Here is a 19,477-nt window from a genome sequence, read left to right as displayed (position 1 = left end):
TTAACTGCAGCTCAGTTTTAAAGCAAACTTTAAATGGTGTTCAGAGATGAACCATTTAAGTTGAAGTCACGTCTACTGGTCATTCGAAAGTGAAATGCAAGGCAACAGGATTCTTGAGGTAAGAGTCTACACAGCCGAAAGGAGCGTCAAGCAGGGCCCCGTTACACTTTTAGCTCCATTCTTACGCTCTGAAGAAAAGATTACGGCAATTCCAGACAGGACAGCACTTAATCTTTCAAATAACGTACAGTTCAGATGGAGACATCCGGTGTTTACATTTTTCCAAGGCAATGTTTGCGGGGCCATCCAACAAGGAGGAAGCACTCACCACTTTCAAAGACCGGAAGCTTAGGTGTAGTCAAGTCTTCTATGACCTACCTTAACCAACAACTTCAAACAAGAAACCAAAATCATCAGCTTTAATGGCTTAGACATGGACTAGATCAGACACCATTAAGATACAACATTAAATGGGGTAAGGCAGTCATGCTGGAGACTTGGAATCTTAACTAGGAGTTCTGCTGGAACATGATTTCCTCTTCCCACCCTACCCCTACCCTTCTAAGATGGCTTTGGACAGGAAACAGAAAACTCCAATTCAAGTCACTTAGATATAAGTTAAAAACAATGGTGGAAAGGGAAGTAAATAACAATGGGAAATGGAACTCGGATGATATAATATTTAAAAGCATTTGCTAGTGGATAAACCCCAGAAGTAAGCTAAGTAACCTAGATTCCTTAGATGTTATTATTCAATACTTCTCAGCCTCACTAGAAAGGTCAACTTTGATACAGTTAGGAAAACCATTTCTGCCTTCTCCTTGAGAACAGGCCATAACTATGCCAACTTTTGCCCTCCTGCTATTTTACATTTTCATATGTTCTCTCACAACTTCCTAAAAGAGCACTTCACTGAAGAAGGAAGGGCTGTCATCACAAACCAGTTTTCTCTTGAATTTTCACATCTATTTATTTTGCAGAGTCAGCCTGGTGTAGCAGATAGAGTATAAGACTTGCAGTTGGGAATACATGAGTTCAAATCCCACATTTCCAATGCTTTACTGGGTGTGTGACTAGAGACAAGTTGTTTAACCTGAGTCTCAGACAATTGTCTAAAGCAAAGAGGAGCTGTGATCCTGACAGGTGGGTAGAGAGATCTCATAGCAAAATAAATAAATAAATAAATAGGCGAAGGAATTGGAAATACATAGATATGTCAGTTACTGCTTATTTCTCTCTTCTTTTCCTTTACATTAAGGCAAAAAAAATTTTATGTATTCCCTCCCCCCCAAAAAAATTTTTCAGACAACAAGGGTCAGAGAATTTAATATATGATCAGACCATGTAAGGCTGGAAAGAACTTTAGTGATCCATGTAGTCTAATCTCTCATTTTACTCTTGAAGAAACTGAGACCCAGAGAGGGGAGTGTATCTGCCCAAAGTCACACAAGTGGTAACCTGCAGGCAGGATCTGAACACAGGTGCTCAACTCCAAAGCAAGTCTTTCTACTACTGCAAGCCATGCTGCCTTAGCAGCCCTCTTAACCAACATGGCAATTCTCCTTGCTCCTCCACTGGAAACAGATACAGCATCTCCAATGGGGACTACAGAAGAATACAGACTTGTGGATGGCAGATGATTTGGAAGAATGAGAGTGAACATATTTACTAAATCATAGTCAGGACACAGGAAAGTAGTAACTCAAATTGAAATGAATCAGCTCTGCTGAATAAAATTCTGTCAACAGTGACTTGGGCTCTTACAGCATTCCAAGATATCTGAGTCAGAATCTTAAGCTAGCGTGGCACTTACGGCGAGATGGTGATCTTCGTGTCGGTATCCTGCTCGATTTTCTTCAGGTTCCTTCCTTCCTTCCCAATCAGGCGGCCAACAAAGTTGTTATGAGCCAAAATCTTCAAAGGAATTTCGTCGGTGCTGCAAGACCGAAATATATCAGAAACTCAAGGCAGGGGGGGAGGGGAAATTTTAATAAAAAGATAATATCCACTCATTCAGTAAACATTGAGTGCCTACTATGTACGACGCATTGCACTAAGCGCGGTCCGAGATGAAATACCATGGAAGTGCCTGTTAGAAATAGAGGAATAATTTATAATTAGAGGTGACAGTACTGGACAGGATTTAAGACTGGAGTTCTAGCCCCAGTTCTGTCACTGAAGAGCTGAATTCAGGGCATTTCCCTTCCCCTCTCTGGGACACATTTTCCTTATCTAGAAAAACAACACTGGGCTAGACAAGATGGTTTCTAAAGCACTTTTCCATTTGTTATAAAAACCAAGAACCACTTTAAAAAAATCAGTGACATTAGTAAGCAAGTCCAACACCCTTGTTCTTTGGTATCTCCTCACCCAAATTACCTCCTCCCTAACCTCCAGAGAGTAGCATCGTATTGCAAGGCCTTCAGACACTAAGAAAAGCTAACACTGCTTTCAGATGCCAAGCTGATGAATATAATATGATATGCTCTGAAAGAGGGACTGTCACTGGCAAAGGCATCTTTATGTGAGATTTTTTATAGTAAAAAAAATGGTGCGATATCAGAGAGCTGCTGCTCTAGGATATGGCGAATCCTTGTTAAGGCAGTCCTCAGTCAAATGGGTCCCTTTCCACAAGTGTCCTCCTCACTTGGGCAAACATTTCTATGGGAAAATGGGCTTCTAGTTCCCATGTTACATATGCTTGGTCTTTCTGCCACCCCACAAAATTCTATATATCAGTACATAAGACCCCTACTTCCCTCCCAGGGGAGTGAGAACAAGACCCACACCCTCCTTCCCAAGCTCCAAGCCACTAGTTCTGGATCCCAAAGGGAATAAAGGTCATATACTGGGAGAGAGGAGAACAGAGGAACTGGGGCCATCAGGTGACATTAAGTCAGTCAGTCCCACTTTATATGATTCTGACAACTCCAGGGATTGGCCCACAAGCAGCTATTTCCAATACTAGCAACTACTGCTTTCTCCCAGGCCTTCTCCTGGAGTCTAATAAACAGATTTGATTGAAGGACATTGTCTTAAGCGTATACTCCTCAAGGGAGATGGGAATCTAAAGAGTAGGAAATAAAACTTGGGCAGGAACATTGAAGCTCCTGAGCAATTTGAGGGATTCTTTTGATCCCCAAATGAGCCTTTTCACTCCTGTTTTCTTGGTTGGTCAGCAGGCATCAAGGCCATGGATTGAAAGGTAGAGGTCTAGGAAGCCGAGAAAGAAACCCAAGCCGGGTTGGAGAGACACAGTTGAAAGTCTCCCTCTTTCCCTCTTCATTCCTGCTCAAAATATCTATTGGAGATAGAGACATCATAAGGGTGCCCACTGCCCCTGGTAAGACAGCATTCTGCTTGGTCCCTCTGTCTACTCCTCACGAGGATGGGTCAGGCCAATTAATTTTTAGAGAAATCAAATTTTGATGTAGCTGACCATCGGGGGAGAGGTGGGATGGGAAAGCGAAGGAAAGGCTTCATTCAGATTCCTTTTGACAATGTAAAAGATCAGGCAAGACTCTGGTCACCGGCCTGCAAGAATGCTCACTTACTGTGCAAAAAAACGAGTCATGAGCCCCAGCTATGTAACTGAAGTGTAACAGGTAGCATTAATAAGCACACTAACAGCATGGTGGCTCTAAGCTCCCACTGGCCCCTAATTTGTAGGTCATGGAAAAGAGACTGACATTTTAGGACTGACTTCCTAAATCAGGGGTACTCTTTACATTGATATCCCTACAAGGGAGAAGAGACCCAGAAATTAGGTACATTTCTTTAAGCTAGAGCTGGGTCATCACACAAATACCCCCTGGCACTTGAGTTTTTGAACCAAATATCACAAAACCCTTCAGGGACTGCCATCATAAACTTTCTAGTGCCAACCAGGCAACTGAGAAACATATCCAGTCCCCAGAAAAGCCTCTTAAGGCTTATCAACACCCAGAAGATTAATTGCCAAGGTCTAAAATTCAAGAGATACAAACACAACCCCCCTGAAATGAATAGGTACTTTTCTTCCAAGTTGCTCAAAACACTCCTAGTCCCATTTCCTTCATCCTCATCTCAGAGGGGTACCATCACTAGTACATGATGGATGGCCCAGAAGTGTTTGGTGAATGCGGAATGACATTCCTGAAGCACTTCTAGGATTGTAGGTTCTTACTGATAGCCCCATTCTACAGATGAGGAACATGGTGCCCAGAGAGTAGAAAAGGCTTATTCCAAACTATACAAGTAGCATGTGTCAGAGGCGAGATTTGAATCCAGAGCTCCCTGACCCCAGGCTTAGTGTTCTCTTCACTAGGTGAATTGCTGAGTAGCTGTGTAGCTGAGCGAAATCAGCCTTGGCAGATGACTTAGCAACAAAATTCACAGATCACTCCCTGAGAAGGGTGACAGATGGTTGAGTTGATTTTAAGTACAGGAGGTTAGAACACACGTTTTGATTTAGGTGGGTGCTATGGGGGACTGAGAGCCTACACTGAGCAAAACTGTGTCTGAACTGAAGAAGGGCCCCCAGTGACCCACAAGCAGCCACATCTAGGGGCATTAACCAGAAGGCACTCTTTTCAGATCAGTGGGCCTGTTTCCCAACCAAGGTAACAGAAGTGCCAGAAACACTTTTGTCTCCCAAAGCTAAGCCTGCTGGTGGCACATGTGGACATGACACCCTTCCCTCCTTAGCACTCCAAAAAAGTTCTGTTTAAACAGACCCAAAAGAAAGCACTGCTGAACAATAAACACTAAACTAGGAACTCTTCTCCCCAGGCAATGCCCTTTACTCACAATTTCGTATCCTGGGCTTCCTTCTGCATGATCTCCATGATAATCTTGCACGCAGTTGAACAGCCTTCAGGCGAAGCATGGATAGTAATCGGCTTCTCAGCCGCACCTGCATTTTCCTTGCGATGAATATCAATTCTTTCAATGGGAATGGGAAAAAGAAGTGGGGAGAAGGTTAGCCTCCAAAGAGCCCATCTTCTGGGGTTGGTCTAGCCTCACAACCCCCCCCCAATTTCTGAGCCAAATCAAGTGGGGGCAAAGAGTGGGACAAGACGCTCCACCCCCCAAAGTGTCAACTCTTGATTATCCCCACAGGGATCTCTCCATTTCTGGTGACCTCTTCATGTGAATCTGAATCCCAGCAGAATTTCCATTGACAATCTAAAATGTTTCTGGGCCATCTTTCAGTGCTGCCCTTGTGGATGGTGGGGGCTCCAGGATTGTCAATTTATTGACATCATCATTTCAGCAAAATGCCAGTGGAAAAGTAGTCTGCTACCCAGAAGTCTTACAGAGTCAAGCAAAGGCAGACAGGAAGGAATTGTGCATTAAAGGATCATGGATTTATAGCTAGAAGGAACCTCTGAGGCCTTCTAGTCCAACTCCTGCATTCTTGGAGATGAAGAAACTGAGACCCGAGCAGTGAAGTTGACTTGCTTAAGGTCATACAGGTAGGAAGGTGCAGAACCAGGATCTGAACCCAAGCCCTCTGTCTCCAAATACAGTGTTCTTTTCACTGTCCCACGATGATTATGCCCCTGCTCTCCCCTTTTTAGGGCAGATGATCAAGAGTTGACCATGCATTTAGTGTGAACATTTCTCAGGTTATCATCAGAATTATCCAATGCCAAGCACGCACGCACACACGCAGAAGTGTTAAGGGATTTATGGTCTCTGTAGCAGAAAGGACCACTACTCAGGAGTAACACTCAGGAGTAAAGGCACAAATATTGTCCTTGGGTACAAGACAAGAGCTTACAAACTTCTTCTAAGTATCACAAGCCCCTCCCCTCCCCACCTTGGCTTTCCGATGTTTCCCCACCCATCATGCCACACCCATGTCTTTACCTTGACCATATCTCTGAGAGAGTCCTTCCCACCACCACCACCACAGACAACAGCTCTCTAGGGCGTTAGGCACAGGCAGCAGCTACCATCCAAGCAGTCCCTGAAAAGCCTGGGGGGGGGGTGGCATAAAGGAGGGTGCCCCTGCCCTCAAAGGGGCATGGCAAGGGAGTTTTGGAAGAGTTGGGGAGTGGCTGAAGGACAAAGGCACTGTCCGCGAAATTCTCTTTGGGGTTGTGAAATGTATATTGCCATCGGGGTCGCACTCCAGCTCCGATTTCTATAAGCATCAGATTACAGATCTAGAGCTGGAAAAGACCTCAGAGCTCTGCTCTAACTGCCACCTTTTACAGATGAGGAAACTGAGGCCTAGAGAGATAAGCAAGTGGAGATGAGACACCAGACTCCAAATCCAGTCCTCCTGTTGTACTACATCACCTCCTTTTCCCCACTCAGACCTCCCTTGAGCAAAGGGGGTGGTGGAGGGCTCAGCCATGCCTGGGCTCCCACACTGCTCTTCAAGCTCCTCCTCACAGGTCTCTTTGATGAGGCGACAATGCCAGCATATCAGGCACCCACATCATACAGTGGGACAGCCCCAGGGGATGTGGCTAGGTTTGCAAACAGACTCTTTTCCTCCTCAAAATACTAGGGCTGGTGCAGGCACAATTGGAACTAAAGCTGGGAAACTGACAAGCCAGCCACAGGCTTCATTTTATCCCCTAATGCATTATATCAACTGGGGGAAGCCAGCTGCCCTCATCTGCCCTTCTCTCAGGCTGGCAACAGTTGGGCAGGCTCTTCCAAGGCCAGTTTGGCTCCTAGGAGTAGTACAGGCCGTATTCTCTTGGGGATAATGGAATGATGCCTCAGAGGCAGTCCACACCTGCACCCTGCCTCCCTGCCAAAAACCCAGAAGCCGCCAGCGTCATCTCAGCAACAGCACAGCAACAAATGCAAACCACAGTTCTGTCACTGGTTTTCTCTCATTGAACAGGGTGGTCAACTGGGGCTACACAGACAATCAAGAGAATCTACAACAGGGCTAGCCATTGGGAAGGAAAAAGCCCTGGCAGGGCCCAGTAGGGTCTCAATTTTCAAGGCTTCCATTATTCTCCAAAGCCACATTTTTCCAAATGCCCCTTATCTCGAAAGAGATGCCAACAGTCTCTTCCCATCGATCCCCACCTATCTTATTCCATTAGCAATTAAACATCAGATCACTTGAGGGAGGAGGGAATGGTGCTTTGCTGAGTAGGGCAGCCCTCTGAGACCACTTCAGAAATCGTGCCCATCAAATAATGATTAGTTTCTATAGCCAAAGGTAATTAAATCCATTGGCAAAGATCAGCAGAGCATCCGATGGAACAAGCCCACTACCTCCTCTTGGGTTCTATCACCCAGCTCTCTGCCCCCCATGGCATATACTGCCAACAAACTTATACTGCAGAATCAAAAACATGGTGGACCAGAGTCCACAGCTACATCAGCTAAATTAATGGGTGACCTTACAAGAAACACCCCAATTTGGCACATGGTGAAGGGGAAACCAGCTAGAAAGTGACTGTGGTGAGTTAAGAGATGCAGCACACTCTGAAAGATAAAGCTGGATGGGGGTGGGGAGTGGGGAGAGGAAGAGATAACAAATGGATCAAGAGGCTCGTGGGACCCCAGGAGAAGCATCAGGGCTTAGCTAAGCTCTTGGGTCACAGGCTCCTGTCCCTCCCAGACCACGCCTGCTTTCTATTAGATTCTGACCAGCAGCTGGTTCCACTGCTATGTGAGTCTGCACACAGGCAAAGTATTCTCACCTTCTGCAAAAAAACATTTAAAGAGGGGGTCCTCCTTCTACCACCCCCTCCCACCAACTACTTTCTCACCCCCCCCCCCCCCCCATTTGGCAATAGCTTCTCTCCGAAGAAATCTGCCCCCTTCTTCTCCGAACAGGGATGGCAGGTTCACATTGGCCAGCACAGCCTAACTTAAGTCCATAAAACAGGGCATTCATTATTCCATGCCCAGCACCTCACTGTGATGAAGAGGACCAGTGGAAACTATTTTAAGATCATCATCCTGCTACAAGAATGCTGTGGAAGAGGGAAGCCTGTTCCACTACCAAGGACAGCTACTTTTTCACTACTGTTTATTGGCTAGAAGGCAGCTGGATGCATCCAGTCAGCAACGAATATGGGAGCTGGCAGGGAAGGGAGAGGGATGGTGCTCTAAGTTTTCTTTTTGTAGCAAGACGCCTGTGATGAGCCCGTTGAGCTCGCTGAAAAATCTGCTCACTTTTAGTTTTCAATAGAAAACACAAGATTTCATGAACTTGAATGTTTTCATGGCTAATGTTATTTCCTACCACCCCAGCACCTTTGGGTTTAGTGCCTCTGGCTGGTCAGCACAAGGCTTCCCCCATCCTGACTTTTCAGTCATTAAGCAAGTCCTAGGTAGGCTCCCCTCAAAAATATGCTGGGGGTGGGGCACAGGTTGTTTCTAAAATCATTTCCCCATCCCCTCTCTTCCCCAGGACTTTACATCTCTTATACATATCAAATAATATCTTTGTGTGAAACCATGTCATATAGGACTGATAAAGTGATTTAAGATATGTAAAGGGGAGCTGAAATACATCATCTATAATTCTATTTTCCTACTTTTAACACATTTCAGTTCCTTCTCTTTAATCCCATGGCTTCAGAATTCCTAAATATTTTACATTTCTAGCAGTCCAGCAGCTCCCAACATATAAGTAGCAATGTGGAGACAAAGGGCAAAGTTACTCTTCTTGGTTCCCTCTTTTGGATAAATATGAGCTGCTGGGCCATGTCCAGGTTACCCACAAAGGCCTGGCCAGCCTGAAAAAGGCATTTTTAAGGTCTGCTGGAGGCCACAAATGAAGCTGAGATGCAGACAGCAGATTGGCCCTTGGAAGGTGCTACAAGATAGAAAAGGCACAGGCCAGGGCAACCCTGGAAACCGCGAGGGAAGGGAGGTAAAAAAAATGCCATGGAGGGTGCCCTGTAGACTTCAGGAAGCTTTTGTAGCTGCTTTACCAGTAGACTGGGCCCAAGAGATAAAAAAGGAAGCTTGTTGGCAAGGTAAGTTTTTCATATTCATTTCAGTTCCAAGGGGAAGGACAACTCTGCAATCCCCTTTGAGATCAAGACTGCAGCCTTAGGACTCCGCAAAGCCAAGCCAGAGACACGAATGAGAGACCCTCCTCAGACAGAGACAGAAAGTGCTGGGGGGTACACCTTCCACCCCCACCCCGTACCATACTGGTGTGGTCTGATGCAACATATATGAAAGTTCCTGCAATGTCCCTGCCACACAGGCCACTCACTTAGACTGCGTCTGCTTGGTGATGTTGCGGATGGTGGCACCTTCTTTCCCAATAATTGCTCCCACAAACTGAGTCGGGACCAGCATACGAAGAGGAATATCATTGTGGTGGTTCTGCCCTGAAGCTCCTCCTGGGGATCCCTGTCTCTGCGGTCCCCTGTGACCGTAACCGCGGCGGGTCGGCACAACTGGAGAGCTTGACGCAGGCTCGTCAGCCATCTCATCCGGAATATAGGCAACTTTCAGGGTGTACCCCTCTAGCTGAAAGCCATTCAGCTTCTCAATTGCACTGGTATACCAACAAATGGACATGGCAGGGTGGGAGAGAAAAGAAAAGAGAAAAAACAAACCATAATTTAATGGTTGAGGACCAAAACACTAAGGCTTTAGGTTGCAAAATGCTACAGAAGAGACATAGGGAGAAGCTCCAAACTTGAGGTTTTGTTCTTGTCATTCATTTAAATAGGGCAAAATGGGGTGGGGGGGAGAAACGCACAGACATGCTTTATTACAAGTGCTCCTATCAACAGTACTAGAGAACTGTAATTCCAAGCGGGTATGGCTGGGGGTGGGGGGCTCTTCCTCTACCAAAGCAGTTGACAAACCCTCTGATCTTTAGTAAAAACATGTCATCAATCGCAAAAACTGGACAACTGACCACCCTGTTGATAACCCACTCTGGAGTGATCTTGGGATCAGACACAATGTATTCCTGGACCCTGTAATGGAAGCCTTGCTAGCTTCCTTTCCTTTACTGGCCTAGGCTGAGAGAGCCCAGCAGCAGATTTTGGCACTGAGGATAAGCAGGACAGTGATATTATCAAATTAATTTTGTAGTCTATGATGTAAAAATATGTTCATTAAGGGGGATTACTGTCTTGGGGGTACATTTGATTTCAACTGAGATCTTTTGTTTCTTTGCTAATGAAGTACACGTTACATTTTTGTAGCTTCTCAATTTGAGGGCCCAGGTTGTCCAACCCTTGTTACGGCTCTGGGACCAAAAGCCAATCCACAAGGGTGAGAATTTAACGTACAAGGCCAAGGCCAAATATGTCCTTAATAAACATGCTTGGGACACCATGAGAAAATGTCTTTACATGCTAACAGTGAAGTGCATTCAAGCAAAATAACTGAGTCTAACCTGTAGGCAACCTTTCTAATTCAATACCAATCTGAGTCAACAGCAATTGAGGAGGAGCCAAGAAATTAAGTCAGAAATGAGTGGGAAATGTTAGTGTTCAGAGGAGTCATTAGGTGTTCTGCTGTTCACCCTTATCTATCCTGGCTTCTCTTCTAAACTTCACCTGTTTGATATAACTCACACATCTGAGAGGAATCCAAGAAAACATCTGTCTATTATTTCCAAGAATGGCAGGTGGGGACAAAAGGCAGGTAAGAATGAAGCACTTGAAATAGTCCTCATACCACATGACATACACACTCACAAAAAGCAAACATGAAACCCCAATCAACATTGCCCCAACAGTGAATCCAAGCAATATTTCATGCAATCCCCATGCAGATATATCCCCCACAGTTGATTTTCCTCTGTTACACCATTAGAACAAAGAGACAAGGATAGGGATCAGTCCTGTGATTTTCCTGGTATAGAGAAATCTCAGGTGAGGAAACACCCTCTGCCAATACAAGTTACCACCTGCTCTGCACATTCAAGCCTGACGATATTGCCTGGAGCGCTAGGAGATAAAGTGTCTTTCTCCAAGACACGCAGCCAGGCTCTGTCAAAGGCAGGGTTTGAACACAGAGCTTTGTGTCTCCCAAGCCAGCTCTCTATTCACATCAGGCTGCCTCTTTTTCTAGAACTAGACCAACACAACAAAAACTGCCAACAAAGAAATGCAATCCAACCCTAAATGGAGACGCCGATGTCTTCCCAATGACGTTCCGAGGAACTCCAGGGGGGGTTCAGGTCTTCCCGCTGATTCACTCTGCCGAGCTGGGCCTTGGAATTATACCATAAGGCCCAACGGGGCAAAGTAGAGCAGAGGTAAGAAGGTCATCAAGGCGATGGTGGCATTCTGTAACTCCACAGTTACATTCTTCAGGAGCAAAGCAGGATGTGGCTGAGCGTGGTGCTGGACTTACTAATCCTAGACTGCTAAATATTTCCCTTAGAATAAAAAGTTAAAGTGGGGAGGGGGCATCTAGGAAGGGTCACCAGCATTTGTTAGCCCTTGTTGGGCAGGCATCAGAAACATGCATCTCAGAAAGCCAGGTCTCAGAAAGCAAGCAAAGATGACATGCACGTCCAGAAGAGGAGGGCCCTGAGATTGCCTCCTCCTTCTGCCTTCATCGGCCATGTATGTGACTGTCTTCCATTTCTCCTTAGGGAGCAACTGGTCCCCGCTTCAACTCAACCAAATGCTTTTGTGGAAAATGCCACACCTCAGTTAAGTTGTGGGGGGGGGGGGCACCTCTGAATGAACACAGGAGCTCAGAAACGAACATCATCATTAAATGCCATACAAGTGAGTCAGAAGGGAAAGGGGACGGCATTTTGGACAAGGCAACCATCAGCCCTCAAAATAACATTAAATCCTCTTTGAAAGAGAGACTAGAGAAGAAATGGTACATGAAGGTTTCCCTAAAGGAGGCATCTGACTGATGGCGGCCATAGTTAGGGCTCTATCAAAGAGAGGAAAGGTCAGGGAGGTTCTACCAACACCCTGTCCTACTACCCCAACTTGGAAGTTGGGTGCTATTTGCTTCACCAGCCTGTAGTCCTCTGAGGGCGAGTCGATTCCAAGCATGATGAGTATTTCCAAAATTATATATATGTGTGCGTGTGTGTGTGCGTGTATAAACATGCAAACACACATACACACACATAAAGATAAATATGGCTCAGATCAACCTTCGTAGGTAAAATGAGGCCCTTCTGTCAGGTTAGATGAAGGAGAAAGCATATTTATCACAAAATCACAGGATCCCAAAGCTGAAAAGGGACAAAGCAGCCATCTGTTCCAACCTGAGCCCAAACCAGCATCATCTCTACAATATCTCCTTCTGAGCTCGGTGAGCAAACAGTTATTCACACATCACCTAGCTCGCATCAAGTGATGGGGCTGAGCAAGGCATTGGAACATCAAGAAAATTCAGTCAACTTGTGAAATTTTATGGATAATTTTCAAACCTTATTGTATGCCTGCTTCAAAAAGATTTTTTTCTTTTTTTGAGGAAAAGAAAAATCAACTCACATTGCAAAATTATATATGACCTCAGTTCTGAAAGCACAAGGATCCAGTGCAAAAAAACCCAAAAAAACAAACTGTTCCGGTACCAGGAACAATAAACTGCAGGGACAGGACATTGTTCCTCTCCCTCCCTCTCCCTCCCTGAATGTCCCCCTAAAAATGTCCATAATGCAACTAGGTTAGAAGCAGTGTCTAAAACAGGGGAAAGATCGGAGGAAGCAAGCATTAGCAATTGATAAATTATTTCTCTACCCAAAGCAGACCAATGGGAGACAGGGCAATTCCTCCATAATTCCATGGTGGCCTAAAGAAGGGCATGCATGTGGCCAGCTTTAGCCGACAAGCTAACTTTGCAGCACACTGAAGTCGACTAAGGCTGAATTTCTGAATGTGAAGAAAGGTAGCTGAAACTCAAGCTTAGCAAGCTTGATGTTTGGTTGAGTTACTTAGCAAGATTTGCTGCTATGCCCAAGGAATGTTAGTAGTCAGCTCTTGAGGAAAATCATGTGACTTTTCCAAGCACATCAAGTTAGTGAGGACATTGACACACATATGAAATAATATGACATTTTGGGTAGGTCTTCCATTGTTCACCATAACTGACACTGAAATAATGCTTCACGTTTGCTTTCATCATCTGACCCTCACAACAGCCCTGTGAGGTAGGTTTTCCAGCCAACCAACCATGAGGCAAGAATGGTTATCCACTCAGGAGATCAGCCCATTTGCAATGCTCTCATTCCAAGCTCTTCGACGCTTTTACCGCACAAGTCAGAAGAAGGAAAGATATCCATTTTGCTCTTTTTTTCTGATGTTCTGATAAAAGGTGGAGTTTTTTTTTTTAATGGCACCTTTCAGAGCAGAAAGAGGTCTTTGAACTCATCTAGTTAAGCCTCTTCAGGAAGGAAAATGGGCACCAGATGAAATGACTTAATTTAGGTCCCACAGAACAGAGAGAGTGAAAAGTGACATTACAGGATGACCCCAGCTCACATCTAGATGATGCTTGAAGGCTTACAAATCACTTTGCCCACATCATATGTACTCTTTTAATGGAGTCAGGTAGAAGGACAGTTCTACATCCTTCCATGTCATATGTTCTTAGCAACCAATCCAACACAACATGTGAGCTGGACCCAAACGCAGGTTAGGAAGGACAACGATAACATTCTCTTCAAGATGCCGCCATTGTCCGGCCATTTATATAATTTGACATGTCATCTGTTTCCACATTAGGGAAAAACAGGCAGAGAATTTGATGACAATGTCTCATTTGAGCACTGGAGGTCAGATGCAGGTTTGGAAGTTGCTATTCCCTTGCTCTGTCCCCTACTTAAACCTCCCTCCTCAGCCCTTGCTTGGGCTCTGAGTGTTTTTTGTTTTCTTCTTTCAGCTCTCAGGAATCCCCTTAAACTGGTCCCGACTGGATTTCATCTGACTTTATCAGAATCATTTCTAGAAATTCTAAAAGATGATCTTGTATTTCAACATTATCCATATACACTGAGTCATTGATGGGAATATTAAGCAGAGACCTTCCTGAAATGGAATCCCATCAATCAGCTCCTCCCTGCCTGGCTGGCCTGTCACCACCACAGAGGGAAACTAGGGGGCATTATTTGTCCTCCACTGAGAGATATGAGATGTTGCCTTTCCTCCTGGGTATTGGGGTGATTGGTTACTGGTCTTCAAATCCTGCTATATAGCAACATGAAAGCAAATGTTGTGGGGGTGGCTCCCCAGTCCCCTTTATTGAAGACCTTTTCTGGTCACCAGGAGGCATTTCTAAGGTAATGTCAGAAAATAGCCTCTAGACCCTAAAATACAGGTCATCAGTTCTCAAGTATAGAAAATACTCAACTCTTTCCTTCTTATAACACGGTCTCCTGATTCACTTTCCACTGTGGCATGCTGATTCTGCCAAACAATCAACAAACATTTTTAAAGCATCTATATGCCCGCACTACACAAAGCATTGGACATGTAGCAAGAAAGAGTCCCCACCCTCAAAGAAGCTTACAATCTCTAGGGTGAAACAATGTGTACCCAGGAGTAAATACAAACCATACCAAGTAATCTGGGAGAAAGGGCCTCACTCCTGTAAGAGGAAATACTTGACCTGGATTCTAAAGGGAGCAAAGGACATTTTGTAGTGGCCTGTTCTTGCTGATATTGGCTCAAGTCAAAAAGACATTCAGAGTCTACCTTCTTCCTGGCTCTGTAACATGTTTCCCCTTCCTATTTACCACAGAGATTTTTCATTGGGGATACCCGAAGTGGAGGAGGCAAGACCCATTTACTCTATTTTGAGAATCAGATTTAGAGTTCAAAGAGATGTGAGGTGTATCAAACCATGTCTGTTTTTTTTAATCAGTGAGAAAACTGAAGTTCAACAAAGGTAGTCAACATTTGCATTTGGTCTCCAGATTTAGCCTTCCCACTCTGGTCTCTGCTGAAGAGGGACAATGATGTCCATCTAGCCTCATTTCCTCTTTCTTTGGTAGTTTTCTAATTTGTTGTGTGTGCTTCCTTTGGGTTGGAAGGTTGGCCAACATTGTTTTGCCAGCCTCCTTGTCTTTCTATATAGTATTATGGTGCCTGCGTTTCTAGTGACCTGTGACTTTGTAAATATTAGTAAGACTTTCATAATCTAGATGAGTTTGGGTCTGTAGGTTGCTGGAATCCCAGCATTCCTGGAAGGTCAGGAGATTGTAGGTCAAGTATTGAACTCTAGCTCAAGCTCTCAAGGCAGTTGTCACTTATAACACAACCACCAGCTACCGATTTGTGTTTTGTGCCAACTGGACCACTTCAAGTGGCTGTTTTCCTGGCTATAATTACACTGATTCCAGTCAACCCAACAAACCTATTAGGCAACAGTATTATTTGATCATAGAATCATAGATTTAGTGCTGGAAGAACATCAGAGGTTACTGAGCACAACCACCTCTTTGTACAGAAGGTCTCACATCAACAATAACAAATCCAGCTGTCCATGGTTCTGACCATTCAACGGGTTCCTAAATCTGTATTACTATCATTTATGTATTTGACTGAGATGGGGTGGGGGGAATGAGGGAAGAGAAGAAAAGGAGCTTTATCTTGGAATTTGGGGGTAGATACATTTCAATTCACGGAACAAATCCAACTGCCAAGAATACAGGCAACCATTTCTTAAATTAAGAAAAACTTAATAAAATGCCAGACCATTGGCACATATTATTAAAGTCAAAAGCTCTGATAATATTTAACAAAGAATAAATTACACATTTTGTAAAATATGTACACATACACACATACACATATAGACAATATCCACATAAAATCTATACAACAGTACTGTCTTGTTGGCACCAATGAGAGAGACAGAAGAGCTCCTCCTAAGCTTGGCTGGCTATATTTGAGCCCATGGTGTAAGTCTGTGGTCCAGCACCCCAGAAATTTCAAAGAATTATCTATTCACATTTTTCACAGTTAAGAATATGAAGACAATGTGATCAATGTGAACTGATGTTCCCACCCAGGAGCTTTCAGGAGAAAGCCAAGGACATTGGCAGAGGGCAGCCCCCATGTCATTTAGCATCATTAGTCTTGGCGTCCATTTCCCTCCCTCCATCCCCACCCCCAGCCCCTAACATTAATGGTGTAACTAGAGCAAAATGATTTTATTGAAATCAGGAAACCAGGTGTGAAATGACATGGTACAGAATACTTACAGTCGTGCCTGCTCCTTGCAGCTGTAGGTTACGTTGACCACAGCAGTCTCAGTATCAGTGTTTACTGGAGAATGAGAAAAATACACAAGAACAATCAAATTACGTTTTCCTTCTGCTTCCTTTCTTTGACCAATTTGAGATCAAATGAGTTCAAGAGACACATACCTTGCTCACAATTCTCCACCGACCCATATTGAGCCAAGACGCTATCCAGCACCTACATGGAAGAGAAGAAAACAATACAAAGTGGTCAACCATTGGGCACTTCTTTGAGTTGTGAGCAAAGATAGGAATATGTTTCAAATTGCAATGCAAAGTCTGCTGGCCAAAAGCCAAAAGATTAATTTGAGTCTCTGATCTAAAGAATTACAGGAAGGACACCATGAGAGAATACATATTTCTCTCTGTCTTGCCCATCCCTGGATCCCTGGCTTCAAACCCATTTCATGCTGGCCAATCTAGGAGCAATCACAGTGTGGCAGCTTTATGGAAGCCCAGCTGCCTTGTTTCTAGGGGTGAGGGAGAAGGGAGGCCACATTTTCACGAGCTCACATGCGGACATTTCCTCCTGGCAAACAGTTACATCAATCAGAGGAGCTTGAGTCAGCTAATTTGAATGTTATCTTTTCATTAAAAAAAACAAAATGAAATTCTGCTTCAAACTGCAACAAACAACAAACTTCCTTTCTGGACCCTAGGGTGGATAAAATCCCAGAGACTAAATTCTAGGGAAGTTTTAACTGAGAGAAGAAACAGAGATCCCAGAGGACCTGGAGTTTAGATCTAAGATGGGTGCTAGAGAAAAGAACAGGTGAAAAATCCTCCCTAAGGCTGTTCTCTTTGCATTCACACATGATGTGATTGCCTTCTGGGGTGTCTCTAAGACTGTGATCCTCAAAATTTCACAAAAACACACAGCTCCAAGGCTCTCACCTTCTGCCTATATATTTGAATATCTGACCTGAACAAAGGTTCTGAATTCAGAATCTGGAGGAGACCCCAATGAAAAAGCAAGGCCCCTTCTGTTTCCTCCATCCTCTTACTAGCATCCTTTCTTCAAATTAATTTTTTAAATTTCATAAACTTTTTTTTCTCCTTCCCTACAATGGAGAAGGAGAAAGAAAAACAACCCTTTTGGTATAAAAATCCATTAGCTCTCATTCGTAATATTACTGATGTGTTGTTACAATTGAGGTATTTTGAAATCAGTAATTTTTTTTTCAAGACAGAAGCTAAATAGTTAAATACTTTCTCCACAGTTGTTATTACTAAGGAGATTTCTCTTCTGTGGTTCTCTCCTAATCGTTCACTTATTTAACAGTCCTTTTTAAGGCTGTTGGTAACCAATGTGAGTTCAGTAGCCTAAGTTTTTCAAAGTAAAGCTGACCTTTAAAAAAGTTATCATCAATTTATGGAAAAAAATCACTTTTTGTCGATTTCCACATAATGAATTTCCTTGGGGGCTGGGGAGCTGAGAGCACCAAAGGCAAAGTGACTGCAGGGTTCGTTACACTTTCATGTTTTATCCGAGATCACAACTGCTATTAAAAGTATTAAATGACAGTTTGCTTCGGACTTGGACAAAAAAAGTCTAGAACAGCAACTTACTGAGTCTGGTATTGTTTACCTAACTCTCCCTGTCTTCCTAGCCTGACCACACAGTGATACTGCTCCTGGACAGAGCCCAGAGGCAGAACAACCATGGCAGACGGGCAACCCCTAGTTGTGGCTCAACTCAAAACAGAGAGAAGGAATCTCCCTCCAAACCACAGCACACCCCCGAGCTGGGGGTGGAGCGAGGCAGTTCTTTTGTGGAGTACTTACATGGAAGGTGCTAGTTTGGTTAGGAAAAACAAAGACAATCTAAATGGTGAAAACATAACCAATGCAATAACACATTTATTCATGCTTTAAGCTTGTTGTGCTCTTTCCTGCCGAAAACAAAGGTCACTCTTCACTGCCCTTTATTAGGACAGCAGGAAATGTGAACATTTGGAATCACCAACTTTGATGGGAAGGAGCCTGATTATTCATCAGGTTTTTGTCCACTCCTTTATTTTGTTGGTTGTTTTTTTTTTTTTTTAACAACCAACAGGGCCTATTCCACTTAAATTAATTCGTTTTAGAGTTCTTTATTTTGTTAAAGAAAAAAATGCACAGGGGGCGGCCAGGTGGCGCAGTGAGTAAAGCAGTAAAGCACCGGCCCAGAGTCAGGAGGACCCCAGTTTGGTTCCGGCCTCAGACACTTACACCCACACCCACACACACACACAAAACAAGCTGTGTAACCTTGGGCAAGTTACTTAACCCCAATTGCCCTCCAAAAGGCAAAAGAAAAAAAATGCACAGGGGAAACATGGAATCTTAAATGCTTCCAGTAAGTATAGTCTTCTCCTGTAGTGAGGGACTTAACAGTTTAAATAATTCCTTCTGAAATCGGCTACAATTGTTGCCCAGAACCCTGCCAAAGTCACTAACAGAAGTTAAGGTCTTTCCCAATTCTCCCTCTAAAAACTTCCATGCATCACATTAATTTTACCAAACCTGTCTCTCCAAATTGACCAAGTTTTTTAAAAATTGAATCCAAGTTGTAAAACTCTTAAGTGGAAGAAATACACTGTGAAGGAGGGGGGTATCCATTCAGGGGCTCTCCATTTTATTTATATTCATTGCACATTTTATAAACCAAGGGATAATGAATGCCGTCATTTCCCCAACTGCCCGGTAGATGAAAGACTTGTAATCCTTCAACAACAATTAAGAGTTACAATCCTTAAATGAAATAGGCACAGGAAATTGGACAACTCCTTTGAAGCCAGGAGATGGAGTACAGAAGGGGTCTTCTGTGAAGGTTTGGGATTCATCTGGAGAGGATTGGCCATATGAAACAATGCCAGATTTCATGTTGGTGTCACCCTAGGCAACTCAGACCATTAGCATTACTTATCCTCTTGACCAAGAGCCACTCTTTTTCGATTAAAGGGGGAGGGGGGAGTGAATAATTTCTACAGAGAAAAGTAAATTAGGATCACAGAATCTTAAGATTTGGAATGGATTTTGAAGGTCATGTAGCCCAACCTTCTCCTACAGCTGAAGAAACTGAGGCAAAGATGTGATTTGTACAAGGTTATCTAGCAGATGAAGGGCAGACATGGGACTGAGAAGCCAGACCTTCTGAATCCTGGAGACCAGGGATCTTTCACTAATCTGCTTATTATCTATACCACAGGAATCTGGGCCTCTGCCCTCTCCATGCCCAAGACTGCTCTCTGCTCACACCCCTGGTCAATAAATTATTTACTGCTTTCTTGAACAATCCCACTTCACTTCCTTACTCTACCCACACTCACA

At 44.0% G+C, this 19,477-nt stretch overlaps 1 protein-coding gene across 1 annotated transcript in view; it reads right to left on the bottom strand.

Moving 5' to 3' along the window:
* The window catches only part of IGF2BP3 (insulin like growth factor 2 mRNA binding protein 3), a 96,858-nt gene that overhangs the window by 20,973 nt on the left and 56,408 nt on the right, over positions 1–19,477 (bottom strand). The window contains exons 4-9 of the mRNA XM_069088199.1: positions 16,292–16,343; positions 16,127–16,190; positions 9,194–9,481; positions 4,789–4,923; positions 2,036–2,089; positions 1,814–1,936 (exon numbers count right to left, since the gene is read on the bottom strand). Coding sequence (XP_068944300.1) covers positions 1,814–1,936; positions 2,036–2,089; positions 4,789–4,923; positions 9,194–9,481; positions 16,127–16,190; positions 16,292–16,343 — 716 coding nt within the window. The remainder of the gene's footprint in view (positions 1–1,813; positions 1,937–2,035; positions 2,090–4,788; positions 4,924–9,193; positions 9,482–16,126; positions 16,191–16,291; positions 16,344–19,477) is intronic.

Source organism: Petaurus breviceps, unplaced genomic scaffold (assembly GCF_028583685.1).
Source record: "Petaurus breviceps papuanus isolate PSGF00001 unplaced genomic scaffold, PetGlider_PUasm1.0 185, whole genome shotgun sequence".
NCBI lineage: Eukaryota > Metazoa > Chordata > Mammalia > Diprotodontia > Petauridae > Petaurus > Petaurus breviceps.
The sequence above is the reverse complement of the archived record's forward strand: the minus strand, read 5'-3'. Positions and strand labels throughout refer to the sequence as shown.